The following is a 24,707-nucleotide window of genomic DNA, read 5'->3' on the forward strand; positions in this document are numbered from 1 at the left end:
TGACGTAATGACCTTTAGCGCACCCGAGCGTTCTCAAACAAACATTGCAGGACTCTGGTTTTGCTTTATGGGGGTAATTTAAGTAATGTCGATTTTTACTTTTGTGCATTGCAAAGTAAAATTCATTTGCTAACGCGGGTAATTGAAGAAACCCAGAATAGTACATGTAATACCTGTGTATATGCCGGAGTGTAATAAGTTTTGAAGCTTCTTTCCGCATACATGCCGTGCTAGGTACCCGACAGAATCAATTAATGACTAATATTGCTTCTAGGGATATTATTTAATTTTGCAACTATGAATTTAAAGTATATTATGGAGCCTTTACATAGTCTTTTCAGCGAAAACGGCACTAAAAGGTTAAAGTATTTCTTTGGGTGCATGGGAGATCAAATCTCTATGTCAGGGTTACTTCAGTGAGGTGTAAATCTTGTAGTCATATTGGTATCTGCAAATTAACGTGAATCTTTCATATAAACCAAGTATCGCATAATTTCGACGTCTGAAAATACAACTTGCATTACACCACCCTTTCCTGTTCGTGAGCTGGACTGAAACTAAACTTCCTTAAAGGGCGTATATTCTAGCTATTCGTAGATTGGTTCGTGAGTCTACTCTGGAGACAAACATTAGTAAATGGCTTTGCCATTCATCACGCCACCTGGCGACTTCTCATTGTCATCTTGCTCCTGAGACTCCCACGGGTCACAAACAGCAGGATACCCGACGAGACTCGATTCGTGCTGTAACTCTTGAACTCTATTGGATGATTGCGGTGTCGTGCAATACGCCGTCGGCCGATGTCTTAGTGGTGGTTGGTTTACAATTTTACCAGTCAAATTGTCATTGGTCAATGACATTGTCAATCAATACGCCGTGTACTGTAGCCGAATGCGCTTTACTCTGCGAACTTGGGATTTACTTCGCCGAAAATTGAGTCCTGTAAGTTCTCTAAAGTTACACGAAAGTATTTTATGTCGCGAGGAACATATATATTTAAATCAGAGCTTTACACCCGTACTTACGCAGCTCATCGCTAGTGGTTACTTGTAGTGTACCGCAAATCGTTTTCAGAATAGTTAAGAAACGTCAGCCGGTTAGGCAGTCGGCTATTTTACACGGTTTATACGCTTTTAATACACTATTTGGCACATTTACACGATTACGCGGTGACCGCCTTCACTACAGTATATGTTCGTCCTGCTAGTCCGCGGTGACCAGCGAAACAGTGATGACTTTTTAATTAAAGCTAATTAAATATGGCACCCGGTGAGTACATGTATTTTGTTGTCAGTTGACACTAATACAGTGTCCGAGTCATCGAGCCGTCTGACTTTAACCGGAAACGAGCTGCTGTTCCCGCCATTACAGAATGGGTCCGGACTTGGGACTGTGCCTGGTGTTATTGAAGGGCATTGTATCCTGCCCAACACTGCTCTCCTATTATTAAAAACGTGCCTGCTCCAAAGCTGGCAGTCGATCCCTAAATGGACCTTATTTGTGAGAGACATTTTGGCAGGCTGTGCAGCCCACGTTCCCCTCCTCGGTGCCGATGGATGCTGGTTCCGGTACCTTTCCCATGAGCCAGTAGATTCTGCAGTGTGCAGGTTGACTCGGATTGTCCTTTCTGCTCTTTGTCCTGCTCCCGCAGGCAGTGAGGGCAGCAAGGCCTGCTCCTGCAGTGTGGAGCCGGGCTGCTGGAGGTTGACGATGTGTTTGGGTGGGTCTCCATGGAGCCAGCCAACTCGCAGGCATTCCTAGAGTGATCGGCATCTGAACAGCAGTAGAGATGGACCTAGTAAGTAATCATGCATAGGGTGACCAGATAATCGATGTCAGTGAGGACACTTTGAGCTACTTCAGATTTTGCAAACTGCATTAAAACTGAAAGGCTCCTGTGCATGACTAAATCGTTCACTTCTTCTTGTGCTTTGACTGGTTTGTTTCCTTGATTGAAAGATTCATCCAGCTGTTTCACCACATTAACATTAGTGACACATGCTTGATTATAGGAGACTGACCAATCAGCACACAGCAAGAACTGAGTGCTTAAGTGAAATCTAGGTGCTTTTAATTTAAATGGTAGTTTACAAATCCTGTCCTAGTTTAAAGTGTCTTCCCTGAGATAAATAAATAAATGTAAAGAATGGTCATTTTAATAAGTGTATGAACTGAGTGATACTGCTTAGCTCCCCAAAGCCATTCACTGGTGCTCTGTTTGCTCTCACTGTTCGCTCACATTGTAGCACAGGCTAACATAAAGGTTTGTTGTTACTTTCTTCCCAAGCCTGTAGCTCTCCGCTGACCAGAGCCTCCCTTAAATTAGTGCCTAGCTGTGCAGTCAAGCTGGCATCCTTTACACTCTTGAGTCCACATCCCATAGCATACTGGGCGTGCCCCATCCTTGTGCCCTGTGCTGCCTGGGATAGACTCCAGGCTGGCCTTCTACCCTGACCAGGATAAGTGGGTAGAAGATGGATGAATGTTCAGATCCTTAGCAGTCATGCTCTCCCTGAGAATCTGTCTTAGACCCTAATCCTGAGTCAGGGTGTAAACCTGAGTATGCCTCGGTGAGATGTGGAGTCTTATTCGATGTCTTTGAGGTCTTTGGGTCAGTGAGGCCGTATGGGTCCGCTCGGAGCATCGTCAGAAGAATCGGAACACGCCTTCCTCTGGCCCCGTGCCCCCGAGTCCGATTTCAGGTAGGACACACCGTTGAGCGGTTCCCCCGTAGGCACTGTGTGTGATTTTCGCAGGTCTGATCTATGAGGCCTTCCTGGGCCTGTAGCTCCTCCTACTGTCTTCCTGGTGGCTGCGGTGATCATAAGAGTGTGTCCGTCAGTTTTACCCCTGCGAATCTCTCGGGCCTTTTTTCTATTTCATATTTTGTCTTCCTCTTCCCCATCTTCCTCCGGCCAGTGGTCCTGGCATAACGACTGTAAGGAAAGATTTCTGTGTTGCGCCTGTTTTAAATGCGGAAGCTCTGCCTGCCAGCGTGCCGCGTAGCGTGTCATATGAAACGACACGGTGGTGCTGTGTTTACCGTAAAGCCGCCGGGGTGACATGCTGGCAGATGACCTGCACACTCTTTTCAAAGTGTGCTCCCTTTTTAACGTCTCTCTCTCACCTCGAGAGCCTAGGGTGCCCGTCTCTGCCTGCACCCCTTTGCCTTCCCGCCATCCTTTACCGGGGCCCCCGTTTGGCCACTCTAGGTCAGTTCCCTCTTTGATGTGTCATGGATGTGGCTGCATGTTGATGTAGGACTGACACCTTCCACTCACCCCGTTTTGTGTGTAACACAGTTCATTTTAATGCCGATAAATATTCATTGCGTGTATATGTCTCACTCCTGACGTGTGAACGCTGATTTACATAGAAACTTTATTAACTTAGTTTGGTTTAAAACTTTAGTTTAACTTAATTGCTCCTAATTTATTAATTCCAAATATGCCATTGTTTAATGAAGCATTTATTAGGGATGTGATTAAAAATGCTGAGTTAGCCAGAAGCCATAAAAATTATGTTTTCCGGGAAAGAAAAGAGCCAGAACTTGCAGCCAGTCAGAGCGAAACCTGGTGTTCAGTTACGGCGCCACGACGCTTGGATTTCACTCTATTTTTCTTGCTTGCTGTTCATACAGATTCCCCTTGCTGCCTTTTTTTAGCAGCATTATTAGTTGTATTCCCGGTTGTACAAGAGCTTATCAGCCCATTCCCTTTCTCTGCTGTGCTTGCATGGTCCTCGATTCCTCCCGCGACCAGATGTCGCGGCTCGGTGTGTCTGCGGAGCATGACGGCGTTAAACCCTACGGGGCAGCAGTTTCAGGGCAGCTAGTGTCAGAAGCCAGGCAAGCAGCCGACCCCCTCTAGTCAAACTGCTGGATTCGGAGCAGCCAGCTGGCGGGTGCGACACTGACCCCAGACGTGACTCTGGCATGTCAGTCTCCAGAGGCCATGTTCCGAGCCCCCCATAAATGTCAGTAATGGAATGGGACACTAAATAGTTCTGACCTTAATGTCGCAGGGCCGCTTTTTCCGGATTTGTCATTTGCGGGGTAATGGTCTGCACCCGTAGCTACCGCTGATTCCGTCTGTTTACACCCCTGCCTCCACCTTCCAGCTGCAGCCTTTCATCGAAGGTGCCCGGGCCCTGGGCAGCTCACGTCGGCGCAGTGAGCTCATCGCTTCTCTGGCCGACGTTGCCTGGATAGACGGAGAGGACGATTCCTCGACGGGCCTCAGGTAGGCGCCGTTTCCCCCGCTCCTTCCCCTGTTACCTGTGTGTTACTTCATTGGTCTTCGTTGGCTCTTCTCTGCAGGCCCGGATCTCGCCCGGGATTCATAGTTTGCTCCCACCAGCGGCAGCCCCGAAGGAGGTCCTCCAGGAAACGGAGGTCGCTGCATGTGGAGGAGACGGACCGCAGGGAGCCGTTGCCTGGCAGCAGGGAGACCATCCAGAAGATCAGCGCCCTGGAGAGTGAGCTGGCCAAACTCAGGGAACAGATCGCTCAGATCGTTCTCGCCCAGGACCACAGCGCCCAGGCTGGTAGGTCACATGCTCACAAACGTCTGGGGAGAATCTCACGTGTCCTGGCACGCTTCCCGGGGGGTCTGCTGGCTACCTGTTGGTAGTGATTAGCTGGGTGCACTGGGGTATGGCAGTGTTGAACCCAAAGCCTAGTTTGTGATATTGGTGAGAAATTCAGAGCTGGTTCTGCTAGGTAACGGATCTGTACTTATCCGTTAGCGAGATTCTCTGCTTTTTCTTCCCTTAGAAACCTAAATCGAACCTTGAACTCCACAGATCTCATCACCTGAAGTATTTGTCTGGGGATGCAAGTGCTCTGAGGTGTCACTCACATGTCAGTACCCCCATCCTCCTTACTTTAGTACCAACACCCACCGGACCTGGACCTGGACCTGTCCCTCCACCTCCACCTCCACCACCACCTCCCCCACCTCTGCCCAACCCGCAGCCAAGCTCCTCAGCCATTGACCTCATCAGAGAGCGCCGTGGTAAGATGGCGGCTGTGGGGCCACAGCCGGAGCCCCGGGGGCCTCCAGAGATGCCCAGCATGCTGGAAGTACTGAAGGACATGGGGAAGGTGAAGCTGCGTGCAGTGAGGTAGGCAGTGCACCCAGGCTCCTCTGTTTGGACACTGTCAGATCCTTTCGGAAGAACAGCTGATCCCTGAGCCCTCTTGCAGGCTCGAGCGCTCAGCAGTCTCAGTATCACGCTGACCTGCTATCTGCTGTGCTCTAGGCGCCCAGAGGGGGGCGACACCAAGCCCAGTGACCCCAGCGATCCCGCTGCTCTCATTGCGGATGCCCTTAGGCGCAAATTTGCATATCGCTATGGGAACGAGAGCCGGGCCGAGGGGGACAGCCAGCCTGTGGGCCACGACGCTAACACTGACCGTGGTGAAACCCCCACGGTAAGCGCCGAGGCCCTGCTGGGACCTGCCGGTCCACATCCACTGCCTGTTCGTATCGCTCACATTGGGTTTCGCTTCCTCCCCAGTTCGGACAGCACATGCTCAAGTCGACTCCCCAGAGGAAGCTCCTATAGGCCAGATGAGACGGGACTCCGCCTCCACTCGCGATGCCCCCGGATGAACGTGTGACCTGCCAAACCAAGGAGCCTCCGCAACATTGACCTTTCGGTGGTTTGATGACACTTTAAGGCCACTTCTTTTTGCCCTTCAATTGCTCCCCTTTAATCCCTCCCACTCCTTCTGTAACAGCTGAGATTGGGAGCGTTTCCCCTGAGCCCCTACAGCCATGAGCTCACGCCAAAGAACAAACAGGTGGATAATCTGCTCAGTCTTACCCAAACACTCAGCTGGATGGTTTAATGTGACCATTTTCTCTAAAGCGCCCTCTGGTGGAAATGCTGGGAAATGGTGGAATGCTAGAGGAAATGCTGGGGAGTGTCATCCGTTACCATAGGACAGTGGGATATATATGCAAAATATTGTTTGAATAGTTATTATACTTGACTATTTATTATTAGCTGCTCACGGATACGTGTTACTTATGTGCCGTTTTGATTTTAGTTTTTAGCCTGATGGAATCTGAATGTCTACTTGTATTGAAGACGAATAGCTGAGATCCTATTGGCGAGTGGGACGTAGCGTCAGGTCATCTGTATGAGAAGGTGCCGTGTTTGGTGACAGGGAATGACGTGACCCCGTGACCCTCTCCCTGCATTTCATTCACTACTTTGAGCTGCTATCTTTAGGTGGTATGAAGCCCAAACATCATTTGAATCCTAAAGAACCTATTTCAGTTCTTTTTTTTTTTGTAAGTTTGAAACTTATCCTTGTGTTTAGTAATTTTCCCAGGGATTAGTTTGAGGTTCGTTTGAACTGGTTCTTCACTACTGGTACAGATATCACAAGTCACGCAGTGGCCCAGTTTGATTCAAATGTCTTGGGGGGGGAAAAAAACTGGATAATCGCACACATCGTGTTTAGTGAAGTTGTATATTACGGTAATGTCTTTTGGTTTAAGTATTTAACTTCAGAATTACTGTATAAAACAAGCAATTTCTCCTGTTACTGACACACAGTGCTGCAGTCATACAAAGTGGTACAGAGGTATCGGCAAAAGCTGTGGACCCTTTTGACTTCATGTGTGTGTGAGATTTTATAATGATATTCATCGGGGCAGGTGTTCGCACCACATTAACTTTGGAATTAGTTTAATTTGTTTTATTAATCAAAATGGAACTGCAACAGGCATGTATCAAAAGGTCAATACAGTAAAGTTTTTCAAAACGGCTTGACGCTGAAGTCTTCTCCCCCAGAATGGCTGTAACAACAAATTGTAAACAGTTTCATCAAAACAGTCTTACAGCACTTACAAGATGAAAAAAAAAATACAGATTAGCTGAAATGAAATAAAGCACCAGTTATGTGAAATACCAAATGGAGACCCAGAACGCCACCGTACTGTACAGAACCAACGGTACCGGACGGCCATATGGAATGTTTGCTGCTCCGCAGCGAAGGCTCGCAGGCAGACGGTTAAGAGTCAAGATGCACGTCGTGAAGTTAGGCGCTAGTTTGGTCACGTAGCTTTGTGCATAGTTAGGGCGGTCGTGGCGTGCTGTGCTGTGGCACTACTGCGTCATCGCACACATTCTCCGTGAGCTTCTAATGCCTTTGGTCACCGGCTCTAAAAGCAGCCCAGGTCAAAGGTCACATCCACAAGCAAACGTCCCTGAGAAACGTCCGTTTTCAGCTGGTGGGGGCCCCATAACCTCACCCCCCCCCCCCCCCCTCCTGGGCTCTGTCACCATGGCGTTTTGTCACAGGGCCGCTGTCCCACTGACTGCGATCTGCGGTTTGTTCCATTTCCGTGGGTCAGAGTTCCCTAGTGGTTCTGTGGGCTTGTGCTTAAAGGCATGATCCCTTTTCATCGCGTTTCTCTCTCGCACACACACACATGCACTCACACACACTGTAAACAGTCTCAGAGGCAGCAGAAAGATTGGGCCCTTTGTTTCAAAAGCATCAGCAGATTCCTTCGAGCCTCTTCTCTGAACACTTTTCGAAACCACCTCCGAAAGCAATTAAAAAATAAAATGGCACTTTCGCTACAGGAATTTCCTGTCGGCTTCCATTTAATTTCAGCGTGTGAGATTTGTTCGGCCAGAACAGCGTGAAGGAGCAAAACCCAATAAATAATACAAGCTGACTGAGGGCACAGCGGAAGTGAGATGAGGTATCTATGTATTGCTCTATGTTCAGAAAAAAAAAACGGGTAAATTTTTTTCCTCAAATCAGTGGTTTGTCAGGGTGGGAGATGTGCAACTCAAACGGGGGAGGCCACAGGCTGGCTGCAGCAAGAACAGTATAATCCCTCACCCCCTCTGCTCTGGGGGGGGGTCATGACCTTTGACTTCCCTGAGGTAATGCTGTGGAGTCGGGCTCCTCCACGGACGCCTCCGTACCCTCATCCAGGCCCCCCGCCAACTCCTGGAGTGCACTGCTCCAGCCAGCTTTGTTTAGGGCCAGGTAGCCCAGCATGGTGCGGGAGAGCCGCGTGTCAGAGAAGCGTGCCCACTCTGCGAACAGCGGCTCCACCACGTACGTCATGAAGCCTGTGGGGGCAGGATGGCTGAGTCAGTAAGCCCAGGGACGAGCACTGTGAGCACTGCTCAAAGTGGAACTGGAGGAGGAAGGTGATGCGTTTACAGTTTGTAAATGTTTCATACTGATCACAGGGAGTCTGTTTCACACGCTTAGAATCCTGCAGGATTCCTCAGCGGAACGGGGCCTGGACCAGCTTACCCATCTGAATACTGCCAACGGTGTTGGTCTGGCTGTCGCACAGAGGGCTCACTTCCAGATTGTGTCTCTTTTCAATCTCACCTATTACCCAAGGGAAAGAGGTTCAGAGGTGAGACAGTATTTCACATGAAGGCACTTTCACTGGAGTTGTTCTGTCCAAAAAGCTGCAGTAATACGTTACTCCCGTTTTATCATCAAATTTTAAATCAAAAGTTACTTATGAGGTACAGCAGGAAACTGGGTTTTATACCACTTCAGTAAAGATGATTGTATACCTCCATTCTTTTCCGGATTTCATGTTTAATGTTTTTGGACAAGCAAAACTTGACACTGCCAGTGAAAAGTTCTTGCACCACACTGCGATTTTCTACATTTCCATGTTACTCAAAACTAAAAATACACTCAATATTCTTTGCTAATGAAGCAAGTTCATCATTTGAGCACCTTAGAAAGAAAATGTATCTTTGACTCAAAGTAACGTCCCCTAGTAGTTATGACAAAAAAAAAAAAAAAGAGGCATTCGTTCTGCAAGGGACATTAAATACTGCTATTTGTCATGGGATGAAACAGTTAACTAGTGCATTTAAAGTTAAAGGAGAGCCTAGAGTTTGACTGCCATCACTGCACAACCAGTGAATAGGATGTCAGACATGCACTGTTACATACTCTTTCAATGTTATGAAGCAAAATTGTTTTTATTTGATTTATTTTCCAAATGCTTAACAAGAACAAAAAATCTGCAGTTTATCAAAGAAATGGAAAAGTGGTAAAAGCCTGTGGTGTGTGAAACACCTTTTGACATCTATACTTACGAGCGATCAGATCCGATCAGAGAGGTAACAGACATACCTTGATGGAAGAACTCCTCAGTCACCTTCTCGCTCCACCGTTTGCTCAGTTCCCATGGTCTGCAGGGGTTGCAGATGTCGGCACACTTCAGAGCCATCTGCAGGTCAGCAGGAGAAGCACAACCGTTCAGAAATGGCACGCGGAACGTACCGGACAGCGGCGCGTCTGTCGACGCTGAACTTGCCTGCAGGACAAAATGCCGGTGGCCGGAGTTAGACATGCACAGGTCGTCCTTCTCCAAGTGCTTCCTGAACTTCGTTAGGTACTCGTTCTGTCTGCTGATATCCGTGGCCAGGATCAGGGATCCCAGCTGTTTCTCCATGTTCAGTCTGAAACACACCACCTCAATGGAACGCTGCTTCACCAGCGCCGATCGCATGACATCCATGCATGAAAAAGCAGTGACCACGTGTGGCGCAGTACCGACCCATCTTCAGCAGGCAGGTGTGAAAACAGCCCGGACTCGCGCAGTAGGCCGACTGCAGACCTCCAGTGATGATTCTCCAGAACTGAGGTATTCTACAAGTGGTGAAGGAACCGGACAGTTTGGTTCAGTCCTCAGTCATGTGACAAGCGCAAACTTTATCTCTACTTCTGTAGTTCTGCTGATGCAAATGATAATCAAGCCCCCGGACTGCTGGAGTCGTTTAATTGTGACGTGTCATGTTAATTACCCCGTATGGCATTTAGGACTGTTTGGTGTGGTGTCACTTTAAGGACTTTAATTGAAAGAGGAGTCGGTACCAGCACTGGGTAGCTGCCAGGTGACGCAGAGAACGCACCTTGTACAATGCAGCTAAGTGGTGGTTGGTTTTGATGAGGAAAGGCTGGTTGACACCTGGGTGGTCCAGGTCGTGAGTGACGGCTGCAAGAAGGCCCAGCAAGATGTCGCAGGCAGAGAGGGACGTTGAGAGCTGTGCAGAAGACGTCAGAAGGTAACAGTTACAGAAACTCACTATTGAAGATCTCTTGGGTTTTGCAGGAAGAGAAGACATTTCATCGCTTTCCAATGAGACAAAGAAGAATGTCCCACCCGTGAGTCTCACCTTGGGCTCCTGCAAGTAACAGTACATAGCCTGGGTTATGTCAGCAGCATGCAGAGCATTGTGGTAGGGGTTCCGACTGTGGTAGTCCTCCTGAACCAGAACTGCCAAGACACACGTGTAAGTTTACTCCATCACCACCAAACAAATATGTGAGAAAACCCTTCTTCACACTGGCCATGCATGAGCAGAATGACTGCACCTACTACCCAGGCAAGGACACTCGCACAAGTGCACAAATATACGACTGAAATTTTTCAGATTAACTCCTACTCAAAGTCTAGGTCTGCGTCTGCATGGATAAAATACATCACCAACAATTCTCAGATCAAAGGGGAAAAAAATTACCTAAAAATCTACGAAGTTTTACCATGTCTAATTGGAAGAGCTCAATTAATCCATAATGATGGAATAAATGAAATGTCAGGGTGACGAGGCTGTTTCCTGCAACAAAGGGGGGGGGGGGGGGGGACAATAAGAGAAATGAGATACAATGTTGCCATTTTGGAGACAGTACAGAGAATTCCTGCTTCTTCAATTGGTCAACACTAATACCGAAATCTTGGCTTTTTTTTTTTTTTTTCATCTCTAGGGACTATTATTTTGTTTGGAGTTCAGAAACTCTAGACTGCCTTACAAAGATCAGTTTCAAAAGCTGCTTTCTAATCTAAACAGACTGATAAAAACAGCCAGCAGGGGGCAATATTGACTTTCCATTGAATTTTCAGAAGCAAAGATTTGTGCAAAGGTGTGTTACACAAGTACCGTCCTAGACTTCAGTCTAAAGTTAAGCTTGTGTTGTTTTATTCAACATATATTTAGACATGACTCTCATCCAGAGACAGACAAACACACCAGCACACACACACACACACACCCACCCTTTCAGTCAACGTGATTAACAAAATTCCTAGCATTACAACCACGCGACTGAATTGTGAAATGTACATTTTCATCACACGACTCGCGTTACTGACGAAACAGGTTGCTCCTGTCACGTGTTAAAAATGGCTTGTATTGTATTCTGCATATGCAATCAATCTTCTACATTTTCTCACAATTAATGGAAGGAATTGTGGTGCAAGGCTGAAATTCAGGAGCACTAAATTATCAGTGAAAGTTATGGGGATAAATGAATGTAATTTGTATGAATTACTGAAAACAGCGTTTTGTACACTGCTGAACTAGAGAGAGAAGCTGTATAAACTTACCATTTGTTAATCTGTCAAAGAGGAAAATGTCGAAATTCCAGCTCCCGATCCTCTGTAGCATACACTGTAAGAATTTTGTCGATCAGCCAAAAGCAAACCGTCAGACAGATAACTCCAAGAACAGGCCTGAGGTGCAGCAGGAGACAGCATCTCTCGCTGGCTTTTGGGCCGGCGGTCTGCGGCTGACCTTTGCCTGGCCCACGTAGTCATCGTCGAGGATGTGAGGGGGGCCGCTGCCGCACTGGAGGCAGCGGGAGGAGTGCAGGTATCGCTGGAAGCTGAGCAGCCGCCGGACACTGTGGGCAGAGGCAGGAGCGGCGGGATCGTGCCGGGCTGTGGGGACGGCCGTCAGGGGGGCAGTCAGAGTGCATCCAGGGGGCGGGACTCATATGGGTGTACTTGTTAATTAATTAATAAGGGACATTCTAATATGGGTGGGGAATACTAGTTATGGGCAAATGAAGCTTCATGAACCATTGATCCACTTGATGTTGCTCTTTGATTGCTTTGGGGCATGCATTGAGCCCTTTTATGAACAGAGAGCACCATCTAGTGGTAGTCAGAAAATATAGCAAACGGTTCATGAAGCTGCACTTGTGCATAACTAGGGGATGCTAGCTCCTCAACTACAACAACATTAAGCTTTATTTTTCCTGCCCTACTCAGTATTGTTTTTATCACAACAATACGCACATCACATCATCCAGCCTGGTGTGGGTACAGTCACCCTACCCCTTTGTTAGGGGGCCACAAGCTGGTGTGTGAATGTCTACGGGGTTCCTTAAAACTACCAGTGCTAATTACTGGTGATGGGCAAATGAAGCTTCATGAACCATTTGCTGTATTTTCACTAGATGGCGCTCTCTGCTCAAAGCATGCCCCCATAGGAAACCAAGAGCACCATCTAGTGGAGTCAAAAAATACAGCAAATGGTTCATGAAGCTTCATTTGCCCATCACTAATAACTACTCCTTAGTGTGCTTCTCTGCTGCAATATTAGTATCAGACATGTGCTCTGTCCAGGGAACAGGTATGCAGTTTGTTAGAATGACCACAGTTTAACTGCACACGACTCACTCAGAGAAGGGACTGAGCTGGATGTGGATACAGGAGCTCGTCATACTTACAGTGCAAAATTCGGAAATCAACACACAGGTACGGGTGAGAGCCCCTTCGCTCGGGTTCGAGGCTGATGCGGCTCCTCACTCTCACATCTCCTAGAGGGCACCAACAACAAGGTCCTCAAAAGAACAGCGACAAAGAGCACTTTGTTTTAGGGCAACGCAAGCAGGGCGATGGCGGACAGTGCAGAGCTTTAGTGAGCCAGTAGGGGGGCAGAGTGGGGTGAAGCCAGGGGTCACACTCGCACAGTGAGACAGTGAAGCATTCATACAGTGCCAACGACACAGTGCAGCGCACTCAGGACACAGCTGGTTAATAGCCAATCTGCACGGTGCGATACCAGAGGGTGACACTTAATAAAGTCAGTAAGCATCAGAGAGTCGCACAGGTTCCTCCTGGAATATTACTTACTTGTAAACAGCTGCCTGAATATTACACAAGCCCCTATCAAAATACCAAAACTGCGTATTACAAGTCAGCCGAACTGTTTGATTAACGTCACATAAGAACAGAAGCGTGTCATTAAAGGAGTCAGACGGGGGACAGATCAGTTATTGCAGAGCTGAGCGTGTAAGCAATGCATAGAGATGGCAAACAGACCCCCCCCCCCCCCCCCCATTAACCTTGGTAACAGTGTTCTTAAGGTGCCGATGCAGTTCTGACCAGATAGGTCAACATGCCCACCGTGAGTGTGCTCATGTCACCAGTCACCACCACTGTCACACTGGAAATGTCTGACCATTTTTTCATAACCGTAATTTCACGACAACACCGTATGGCCACAGGGGACACTGTGCTGTTTGTCACCATGCCGTCGACACTGTGAGTCAGTGTCACTGAACAACACGGCCAGTCCTGTCATGGCTGCTAAGCAACAGTGTGTGTGCGTCTGTCATGTGGACAAACTGTTAAAAGTTAGATATCACCACACTGCTTTTACAGCAAGGAAGAGGAAATAAAATGCAGTGTGATTTCCCTCCACTTTTGACGGGTCTGTTTTTTTTAATATGGGGGCATCTCAGCCATTAAGGACAATAACAGCCCCCCTCCCTCCTGTACCAGTTCATAATTTCTCACTTGACGTTCATAGCCCACCAGCTGCATCATATTCCTTTTTATTTGCAGTCTAAATAACTTCGATCTTTAGAAATTTACTAACTCCACGTTCATCATTATCTGAAGAGCAGACTGATTACTAAGCATGGACAAAATTTCACGGTGAATTCTTGGATTATGAGAACATTCGAAATAATAAGACACTAAATGTTACTTGGGCTAAACTAAGAGCTACCAGGTAGCTCCTCTCCACCAGAAGGACTCCAGAGGGGAGGGCTCCATATCAGCCCTGTACTCGCCTCAGCCCGGTGACGCCTCTGTAAGGGCTGACCATATTCCTGCATCAAACTGGTACTTACATTCATAAGAGCAGTAAGTCACCCTTAAAACTCTCACTAATATCACTGAAGTCTCTGTTATACCGAATACTGGCAAAATAATGACTGGCGGATCTAGTTTAGTGATTATACAGCATGTAATTACAGGTTTAAAAACGCCTGTCAGCTTCATCAGCCCCCACCCACCTCCATGAAGCTGTACGGTGGAGTGGGGGCAGTAAGCCAGTGGTGAAGTTGGTGGCCTGCTAAATCCCCCTGAGAGGATTCCGCTCTGGCCAATCGATGCGGCTCTTGACTAGTTCAATGGCAGCGGTGGTCAGTGATGCCTAACGTCACTCCTGCACATGGCGGGGGGGGGGGGGGGGGGGGGGGGGGCTGCAAGCATAAGGGTAGCCTCACGCCCAGGACTCACACGGCGTCGTCAGGTGGCCGCACTTGGCGGCCTGCACACTCCCTCCGATGCCAGCAGAGATACTTACCTAGCATACGAATGTAGAGTGCCGTCTGATCAGAGCTGTCGTACGAGATCGCCCCACGTCTCTGCAAAAGGAGAATGAGGGGGGAGTGAGGGGCTTAACATTAAATAAATAAAAAGACCCTGCAGCCTAATGCATGCAGTGTCAGTCCCCGGAGCTGGGGAGTGTAGACTAGAGATGGCACAATATCATTTTTTCTGTTCCGATCCCAATGCCAATATTAAAATTCTGAGTATCTGCCGATACCGATTACAATCCAATCCCCTTTATCAACTACTTAGCATGAAATATTTATGTCAACACATTTTAACTAACTTGCCAAACTATCTGCATCTTCTGCTGTAGCTGCATTTTTTGAATATGCCAAGAATAGTGAAATATGATGGTCATGTTACCCAATCAAAAGCTATATGATGGTCATGTTTACCCAATCAAAAGCTATATGATGGTCATGTTACCCAATCAAAAGCTATATGATGGTCATGTTACCCAATCAAAAGCTGTGCCGTTACACTACTGAAGAATTCAACAGCCAACACTTTCACAAAATTGAATAGAAATATTTTCTTAAAGTGCAAATTGTGCAGTTGCTTCCCAAATTAAATATAATGTAGAAATTCAATCATAAACATATCACTGTATATTCCAATTAACCATTTCTGCCAAAAAGCACACAAGTCTCCAGTACAAAATATTCAATGGAGCCCAGATAAAACTTTTAAGTACAGACACTCCTCTGCTTATGAATGAGTTACGTTCCGAACGGCCGTTCGTAAACTGAAGTGTTTGCAAGTCGTTTATCAGCATTATGTTAAGGGTATACGCAAGTACAAAGAACTAGCATGCTGGGAGTACGCACGCTACGCTGCTGCGTGGTGAGAGTAGCGCCCAGAAGTCGTATTGGGCGGAATTGGCGCACAAAATTTTTTTGATGTGCAAACAGGAAACAGGAGCCCAAGGAACACGATTTGGACTTACAGTCCTCTTCATTCATATGTCTGAAAGTTCGTAAGTTAAAAGCTCGTAAGTAGAGGAGCGTCTGTAATTAAAATTAAGTACAAGTCAAAAGTATAATTTTTTACTGTGAGACTTAAGCAAAATCAGCACTTCCCTTACATACGTTTCACTGCAGGTTTGCCCTTTCCTTCCTTAAGCGTAAAGTACAGTAATACCTCCTTCATACTGGCGAAGGTTAGGGGCCCACGGGTGTGAAAACAGGCGATTAATAGGCACCACTACCTCAACCCATAACACTCTGCTTTGCCTGAATGATAATATAAAAAGTTTATTTATTACCAATGTCTAAACATTGTGCTGTACGTTATATATATACAAACCTTAGTCTACATAATACCCCTTAAGTATGCAGTGGAAGACATACATTTTGGACGCATTAAAAAGAACAACAATGAAAATTATAAACGTTAAGAAGAAATGCAAGATTGCACAGTTACAAAGACAAGTAACACACGAGTGAGGCTGGTTGCTGAGACAAAAGATGCTCGACATACTCAACATTAAAAATATAGAAAGCACTTACATCATGAATTATTATGCATAGTATACATTATATAATTATGTGTGATTAAATCATGTGATTAAATCATTTTTGGCTTACGCATCACCTGTGAGTTTCTGCGATCTTTCACCAAGCTTCAAGAATATTGTCACTGATTGTTCATGGTCAGTTCATGCTGATAAACGCTGTGAATGTGACCAGGCTACTGCATCTCCACACAGCCGACAGGACGGTTCTGACGCACGTACGTTACTGGACAGCTAACCATCATGTGACCCTCACTTCTATTTACGGTTGTGTCTTGCTAAGGCGACAAGCATTTTCATGGTCTATCAGGGTATGCCTGATCTAGCATTTTTTGCTGGTATCAACCCATTACTGATAGCTGGTTTCAGATTGGTGCCATCTCTAGTTAAGTCCCTGTGATCTGAAGGTCACAGTTTCGAATCCCAGCGTCAGCACAGTGATGTCACTGGGCCCTTGAGCAAGGCGCTGCCTGGCCCTCCTTTCCTCCTGGGGCAGCGTGTGGCTCAGTGGGCTAAGCCTGTGTGCCTGTAATCAGAAGGTCGCAGGTTCAAACCCAGCCTCAGCCTGTGGGTCCTTGAGCAAGGCCCTTAACCCCAGCTCCCTGGGCGCTGCTACAGTGGCAGCCCTTCGCAGAGAACTTCCTCTATGAAAAAAAGAGCAAGTTGTGGGAGGTGTAAAGACAATTTCCTACGGGATCAATAAAAGTGTCAATTATTATTTCTCAATGTTGTGTCGCTTTGGATAAAAGCATCAGCTACTAAATAGAAATGTAGATCAATACTGTTTAAACTGCACTGGTTACACCTCAGAGTACGTTCACACGTCAGCAGTGGAGATGCAGTCTGAAACCACCCCTTTTGTCCGGCTCTGTCTCCAGATGCAGTGTCTCACATCCCCACGCCGTCCTCAAACCCGCCTGCTGTGTCTCGCACTGTCTCCAGATGCAGTGCTTCACATCCCCCGCCGTCCTCAAATCCGCCCACCACTGCTCGCATCCTGCACCGTCCCCAGACACTGTCCCTCAAATCCCAGCGCCACCCTAAAAGACAGCTTTGTGCTTTAGATGTTAATCTTGTTTTTATACGTCACCATGTGAACCGGGCACCCAGTGTGTTAGTGCAGTGCTACGGGTCATGCTTACAGCAACACGGACAAACCCCAGTGCTAGATCATCAGTTCCGGACCTGAGCCGGTATCTTCCCTTCTTAGACATAGTAGGAAGCACAGAGTAAACATGGCAGAAACAGTCAATAGACCCAGCTGCATGTGCGTGAAGAAAAGAGGAGGAAGATTTCTCAGGTGAGACTCTCTCTCTCTCACACACACATACACAGTCCTACCTTCCAAGAGATCCATCTGAGAAGTACGGCAAGTGTCCAGAGCAACACAACTCCCATAGGTCCTTCTCAGCACTGAGGAGCACAGGCTCAGTGCGTGTTTTTTGTGTGTGTGGGTGTGTGTGTGTGTGTTTGCGTGTGTACCCGTGTGTGCATGTACATGGATGTGTGTCCCCCACGGCCCCATGTCTGACAAACGAAGACAGACAGTTGGGTTTTGGGGTGGGTTGTCGTGCAGCTGTCCTGTCACCTGACTGCGAAACTCCCCGGACCCCCAGCGAGCCTCATTTCTTACACCCCCTCCCAAAACAGCCCATCTCACCATGGCAACCAGCAAACAGCCCCACAAACACTGTGACACGGCTGGATGTGCAGGCAGGGTCTGCGGCGATGCGGCAGAAAATAGTGTCACGCCTCGGCGTCCATGACGAGGAGAGTGGATCAGACCGTGCAGCTGACTGTAAGCGCTCATGCTAGACCTGAGAAGCACGGCGGAGGCGTGTGGGGCGTGCGTGGGGTGCGGCGCCCGCCTCTGCTTAGAGGATGCGCCACAGCATAACCCTGGCAGAAGCCTTGGGCATACGGTAGCTGGGGTGGGCATGGGGGATGTTCAGTCCATAGCAGGCGTTGGCCAATCCCCAAAACCCCCAAAACACGCTGACATCACAACCGGTATTTGCGGAGGTGTGTGGACACAAATAGCAGCTTCACAAGGCCTGACGCAGAAGCTCGTCACGGGTGGCAGGGGTGTGGGGTAACCGACACATGGGTCTCTGTCAGGACTGGCAGTGCCTTGGGGTGGGGAAGCCCACCACCAGTACCCCTACCTTCACCTCTGGGGGGGGGGATGTGGGAGCTGGTCAACTCAGCTACAGAGGAGATCTTGGATGGAAGGATGGATGGATGGATGGATATCAGGCACAAATTTGGCTCATCAGCCAAATGCCCAAGCACCTACTGGGGCTTGAACCACAAACCTCTTGGTTTAAGGAGCAGTGTGATGTCAGTCAAAACCCTTGCAGTGCACTGACCGAATGTCACAGGCAGCACTCCTATCTTCACCTCCCGCAAACTTCACGGGACCAATTTCACTTTGACTCGAACAGTGAGTGCCAGGGATGGACCTGGCGGTGGATACTGCTAGGGCAGGGGGGAGGGGGTATTGCCTTGCTAAGTTGGTGACCCCGCAAACGACGCTGTCCAGGACAATCGTCCCATCTCCTTGCCAGGATCTGCCTCTGAACCGATGTCAGTCCTCACCAAAATAGCTGCTTTTGTCCAGTCGCAGCTGCAGATATGTCAGACAATCAGATCTGGAATTCGTTCACAACAAAATCACACTCGCGCTCCTCGCCAAGCGCGACAGGCTCCGGACACCCAGCGGAACACGGCGCCTTTGTCTGGGCAGCAGAAATGCCACTGAACGCCTTCGAGAAATCCTGGTGTGGGCACGACCCCACAACCCGCCAGCATGAGCATGCCATTCCACCGGGGGGCACCATCCTGACCGTCATCACAGCCCTCACTGGTAGGGGGCAGTACAAAGCCAACGAAGACGCGAATGAGACCCAGAATCCCTTTCAATCAGTCTGCTCCACGATAACCCTGTTTTTGAATTATTCTGTATAAAGGAATGAAGCAATGTATCACAACACACCCATGTAAAGAGCTCTGGGGGACTCTGTTGCAAAAGGAACAATATAAAAATTTACTGAATTGAAAAACAGCCATTATCCTTCTGTTGGACCTTGGAGCCAGTGCAGCTGATAGTCCAGCTGTACCAGTGTGTCATTCTGCATAGGGTTACATGACCCTAAAAGATTCCAGAGAGGCATTTGGCTCTGGTTTGGCAGTTCAAGGGCCCACAGTAACCCCCCTCCCCCCATACTGAAGGAGGCACACAAACGTGACCTCACTGTGAACCCAGACCATGATTGTAACTAGTGGAGTCAGAAATCCAGCAGAGTCTTATAGCCTCCAGGCATCAGTGATGAGATAAAATGTTCTATGAAACACAAACGACATCTGATTGAGGATTTATTCTTTACCAGGCGGTTAAAATTAAGTTCCGGTGCCATGCATGAAGGTGTCCTGTTCCCCAAATGGCACCCATGAAGTCTGAGGGGTACAGGCACAAAGAGGCGATCGAATTTCCACTTAGTGCTGCCCAAGTCAGATGGGTGTGTGCTGAAGCCAGCGTCTCGCACCCCGAGGGGGCGTCTCCTGAAACGCAGGGATGTGGGTCTGTAACGGGACCCTGCAGCAGAGAGATGACGCACACAGGACCGACCGGACCGGCAGTCACACCTCACTCTCAAAGTGCCCTCAAACACACTTCTGAGCTTCATGGAAAATATTGAAAATGACATGATGGTGATGCCCCCACCGTGGAAGAACATACCAGCGACCAGTCCCACTGCAGGGGTGGCCACCAACCTCATTCTGGGAGGGGGCTCCCATAGCCACACCACCCCCAGCCCCCTCTTTCTGCTGGGGGGGTTACAGAGAAGCCTCCCAAATTCAGAGGTGCTCTGTGAAGTGTGTGAAGCACATTGCTGACAAACTGTGTGCGCGTGTGTGTGAGGAGGTTTGGGGGTCACACAAAGGTCACACCTGCCCCCTAAGACAGATGCTCTTGATCACAGATAGGGGCTACAAGGACCTAGTGCATGATTGATGTATGTGCACCTTCACACAGCCGCCAGACCAAGGAAAGCAGAATTTTCTGACAGCCCTGGGCACTCCCAGTGTCATGGGGGGGGCGGGGGGGCTCTGAGAGAGGGGGGGGGGCTTGTTTGAAGACAAAACAGCCCCAAACTCAAGGGCCAGAGGATATTGACAAAGTCAGCGACAGAGGGGGCTTTTCCACCATACAAAGTACGGTACTTTTGGTACTTTCCCTTTTCCACTGACTTCCGGTCCAGTACCAGCACCAAATGTTCCAGTACGTAAAGTGCCAAACCAGCTGGGGTACTTCTTGTCAATTGGTTATACAAATTGCCTGCCTCTGAAACACAACACAACCACAGTCTTGGGGAAAAAAAAGCTGCTCAGACAACGATAAACAAAATAAATAAAATAAAATTATATTAATTACGGATGCATGGACAAATGAGATTCAAGTTTAAATTATGATCTGGTTGGAAGAACAGATACATTGGGTGGAGCGCATTGGGTGGAGCGCATTGGGCGTGAGCTAGGCGGTGTGCCAGAGCACAACTCGGCCGGTAACGCAGGGGTTACACAAACAGGTTTTGAAACACAACCTTGCAAACGGCTCCTCTGGCTTCTGACCACATCCTATAGCTAAGGGAACATGGCACCGCATAAGCGACCTTAACAGGCTCAGCAGAGGTAAACAGCCTGGTCACGTGGCCCCAGGGCTCCAACCCAAACCCAACCCTCAGACAGCAAGCCGGATCCAAACAAAACCCCCACCCCTAAAAATGTCCCGGGGGGGGGGGGGGGGGGGGCGCAGTGGCCATCAGTGCTCTCAAATAAGGACGAGCCAGTCAGCTGCCGCTAAACTACGTTAAACTCCTCCCTTCAACCACCCCCACCAGGCTGGGGTGGGAGGGTGGCAGGTCACAGGGTCATCTGCATGTGTAGAGACATTTCAGAACGTACTGCGAGAGCAAAGGCAGCCTGCACACGCAGGTCACGCTCACAGCAACACGGTCAGATGCCGGAACACGGCAGCAAATCGAGTCAAAATTATTAAATTTGGCCAGGAGATCGATCCACCAGAAGCTCCCCCCCAACCAGAAAATTTTACCGCTGGCACGCCCCGCCCCCCCCAACACCGTGCAAACTAATTAGGAGGGGCTTCAGCTGTGATCTTCACAGCAAAAGCCATCAGGCAATGGGCACAGAGGGGTGACAGACTTGGCCACATGTACACGAGCTGAGTACCACAGACCCCCCCTCCGCAAACGTCACCACCAGCACCCTCCGTCCCATCTGAGACAACGTGAAACCAGTACAGGCAGGTCAGGCTCAGATGCGGCCAGAGAGACAGAACAGCGGCCCTGGGAAACAGGACTGCACACCCAGGAAGCACCCCCCCCTCCGCCTCGTGCAGCTGGGGACATCACCAGCAAAGAGGGGGGGGGGGGGGGGCGCTCAAAGGGGCTCTGTGTCCTGCAGGGCAGAGAGAGGATGCACTGATCACTAACATCCATCGGGTTTCTCACCAGATCACACCATTCTGACACCAAACCAACACGGAGCCCCCAGTGTGTGAGCTGTAAAGAGCTGGGATATGGCACATATTATAAACTATTTTTTAAAATAAATGTCATACGAATTCTCTTAAATTGTGAAATAAGCATAAAGGCCCTTTGTGACCCAGGCACCCACCTGAATGAACCGATTAATCATGTCAAACGATCGCGTGTCACCTTTCTGCAGGCACTGGTAACCTTAAACACCTTTTGAGAAGAGCCATCAGAGCTCGCTCTCTCTCTCTCTCTCTCTCTCTCTCTCTCTCGCTCTCTTCCCCCCCGCGCCAATCAGCTCCTTGAAAGGACACGTTTTAATTTAGCTTCTCGCCCAGACTGCATGTCAGCAGAGAGCGACGCCCGTGAGGAGGAAGCGTGTGTGTGTGAAGGTGCAAGAGACCGTCAGGCGGCAGAGGGAAGACAGAAGTGTCGCTTTCTCTTCCGATAGAGAAGCAGCCTGGCTCTGAGAGAGGGCTGCAGCTGGCAAACAGACCAGAACCCACCATCCCTGCACCCATATTTAAAAACTAGCAGAAAAACTGAAATTTTCCCACAGGGATTCCCACATACACGGCAGCAACAGGGAACGTGTCAGGATATAAATGTATTATAAAAAAAATAATAATAAAAACATGCAGCGATTTAGTGAGTTTTATTCTGCAAGAACGTAAAATTTTACTTCCTCCATGCGCATGTCTGTGATGGTATCAGTGACAGCTAATTTACAAACTAGTGGGGGGAAGTACAGAGATGGCAAAATAGTAATTGTTGTAAGCTTCACGTGACTTTGAAAGGACATCAGGTAATTTCTTTTGCAGGAAGGTGCTTTCAGGTCACTGCGGTGTAGCAACGCATCCTTAATACCCATCTGCCAATTCCCGCACTTTTAAGCAACGGATTACTTCAGACCTGCAGTTAATTTCACTTTCCTGCATATTTCCTGCATGCGGCGTACTGTAGCTTGTGAACTGCGAAACTGCACAAACCTTCACAAAAACACACACAACAGACGGGGCCGTACACACAAATAACTAATTCTAAGCATATTTTCATTCCCCTAAATAAACTCAAACTTCAAACAAGTACCTAATAAACAGTGCCGCGCGTAAACAGAAAGTAACAAAACGTTACTATGTCACACGCACAGATAGAAACACACAACAAACACTGGGCAAAAGTTGCACTTGTTACGGGAAATCGCTGCGGTGCTGCGCCTGTTAAGATAAGATAACACTTTATTGAACTCAGGGGAAAATCTTGTATACATGCAGCAGCAAGGTATGCGAAGTGCGCCCATACGGTGTAAAACAAAGTGCAGAGAGTGTACATATGCAAACAAAGTTTAAATAATACACAGTAGACATACAATATGATGAAAAGGAATGCTGAGGAAATAAATACATGAAAATAAATTAGGTGCAATAAAAAGGCAACACTAGACTCAAATCCACACTGATGTTGCGGCACAAGTGTCCCGAGCAGGTCCCTTTACGCATCACTCCCAAAAAGCAGGACAGACGTGAAACATACCGAAGGTAACAGAACACCTAACTGCCGCTAACTTTCACCTGATCTCGCCCATAACCATGGACTCCATACTCCACTTCATAGTCATTTAAATAAGCCTATAACTATCCATCACTGCACAACTGTTTTTGCACTTTTGCACTATTTTGCACATTTAAATTAGATGCCAAACTGGAGTTCGTTGTCTGAGTAGCCTACTTGTAGTTTGTGCAACGACCGTGAAGTTGAATCGATTCCAATCTAAACTAATTGTATTCCGAAGCAGCAGTCTGAAGCCCAAGCACATGCGTGGATGAGCTGGTTACCTGTGACAGCTGCCGGGGATCGGGGGCACCGAAGAGAGCCGAACTGGAGCTGAAGCTGATGGCCCCCCTCCGGCTGAGGACATGCTTCGGGACCGGCCTGTCCAGGGGCAGCACCGGCAGCTGGTAACATACTTCCATTGAACAAAATACACGCTGGATCCAGATCAAAATTCAGCAAAAATAAAAATCATAGACATATAAAATAAATTAAAAAGAATTAAGTGGCGCTGGCGACATAAGCCCCATGAAGAGACGCTGTCCTGCGGTTAGAGCGCTTCCCCGTGGAAACACGGACCCGCAGCCCGGCGGCATTAAGGCGCAGTCCGCGCCGCTCTCGTCCAGTCCCGCTTCAGTCCCGGCTGCTTATCCATGCGGCAGCGTTCACTCCCCGGCCTATAGCCGCCGAGGCCTCGCTCGCTTTTCAGTCTCTTGTAAAAAGCGCTTCCTCATTTTAAGCTGCTTTCGGGCTGTGAATCCGAACAAGAGGCGCGGCCGCCGGAGAGGGGCTCCGATCCTCCGGAGGCAGGTTGGTAGCGGCCAGGCGGCTGTCAGTCTGCGGCCGTGTGACCATCGGAGGAACGGGCGCTGATTGATCCCTGTTTCACTCCGCAGACATGCACGCCAAGATTCAAACCATGCAAACACACACTCTGATGCTCACACCGTGCACACACACAAACTTACACACACACACACACAAACATACATATGCACGCACACACAGAGATACTCACACAATGAACGCAGACTCACACCGTGCGCGCGCGCGCGCACACACACACACTGATGCTCAAACCATGCACACACACTTCAAGGCTCACACCGTGCACATGCACACACTCCGAGGCTCACATCGTGCACATATACACACGCACACACTCATCGGCTCACACCGTGCACATATGGCGAGGGTGCAGCACACACACTGGAACCAGTTATAACACGCAATGGCGACGCGAGCCACGCTGATTTCCTATCACCAGTTTCACTCCCTAAACATACCCACTTTCCACAGAGAAAAAAGCTGTCACAGCACTCCTGTTATTGTGGTCCTATTGCTACGCGTTGCGTATTGTCACGCTAAATTTAATTGGTTTAAGCATCGTACGACGATTGTTACGGAGGTTCTGATTGGGTAGATAGAGGGCGATTCCGAGACTTGATTATGCAGTCGTTTGGAGTCTGCACGGACCTCGGCAAGGGCTTTCCTCCACAGCGGGGTTTGCCCTGCTGCCGGGCCGCATCATTGCTAGTGATTACCTTTCTCGCATGAGTCATCCAGTTGTACTCGAGCGGTGACTCTGTTAACTGTTAGTGCTTATGTGCCACAACGTGAAGGCAGAACGCCTTCTCCATGGGAACGCCGGCCCTTCACGTGTCT

General features: G+C 48.5%; 2 protein-coding genes across 11 annotated transcripts; one reads left to right on the forward strand and one right to left on the reverse strand.

Moving 5' to 3' along the window:
- The first annotated feature begins 15 nt into the window (after positions 1–15).
- Positions 16–6,781, forward strand: mtfr1 (mitochondrial fission regulator 1). Its single transcript, XM_048976178.1, has 8 exons — positions 16–942; positions 1,652–1,798; positions 2,604–2,702; positions 4,120–4,241; positions 4,319–4,545; positions 4,890–5,124; positions 5,263–5,434; positions 5,521–6,781. Exons 2-8 carry the CDS (start codon positions 1,790–1,792, stop codon positions 5,566–5,568), a joined length of 912 nt encoding a protein of 303 aa, XP_048832135.1. The 5' UTR covers positions 16–942; positions 1,652–1,789; the 3' UTR covers positions 5,569–6,781.
- pde7a (phosphodiesterase 7A) lies at positions 6,698–24,325 on the reverse strand. 10 transcript variants are annotated; one of them, XM_048976169.1, is made up of 14 exons: positions 23,327–24,325; positions 14,395–14,455; positions 12,933–12,965; positions 12,527–12,616; positions 11,587–11,732; positions 11,400–11,463; positions 10,537–10,632; positions 10,192–10,292; positions 9,928–10,059; positions 9,573–9,664; positions 9,336–9,474; positions 9,146–9,248; positions 8,297–8,377; positions 6,698–8,106 (listed from the first exon to the last, which is right to left on the reverse strand). In XM_048976169.1, exons 1-14 carry the CDS (start codon positions 23,462–23,464, stop codon positions 7,892–7,894), a joined length of 1,491 nt encoding a protein of 496 aa, XP_048832126.1. In that variant the 5' UTR covers positions 23,465–24,325; the 3' UTR covers positions 6,698–7,891. The 10 variants fall into 10 exon arrangements, with proteins under 10 accessions (XP_048832126.1, XP_048832125.1, XP_048832130.1 ...); XM_048976168.1 differs by having other exon boundaries at positions 12,527–12,640; XM_048976173.1 differs by lacking the exon at positions 23,327–24,325 and adding an exon at positions 17,278–17,559 and having other exon boundaries at positions 12,527–12,640.
- Positions 24,326–24,707: the final 382 nt, after the last annotated feature.

This window comes from Brienomyrus brachyistius, chromosome 15 (assembly GCF_023856365.1).
Source record: "Brienomyrus brachyistius isolate T26 chromosome 15, BBRACH_0.4, whole genome shotgun sequence".
Lineage (NCBI taxonomy): Eukaryota > Metazoa > Chordata > Actinopteri > Osteoglossiformes > Mormyridae > Brienomyrus > Brienomyrus brachyistius.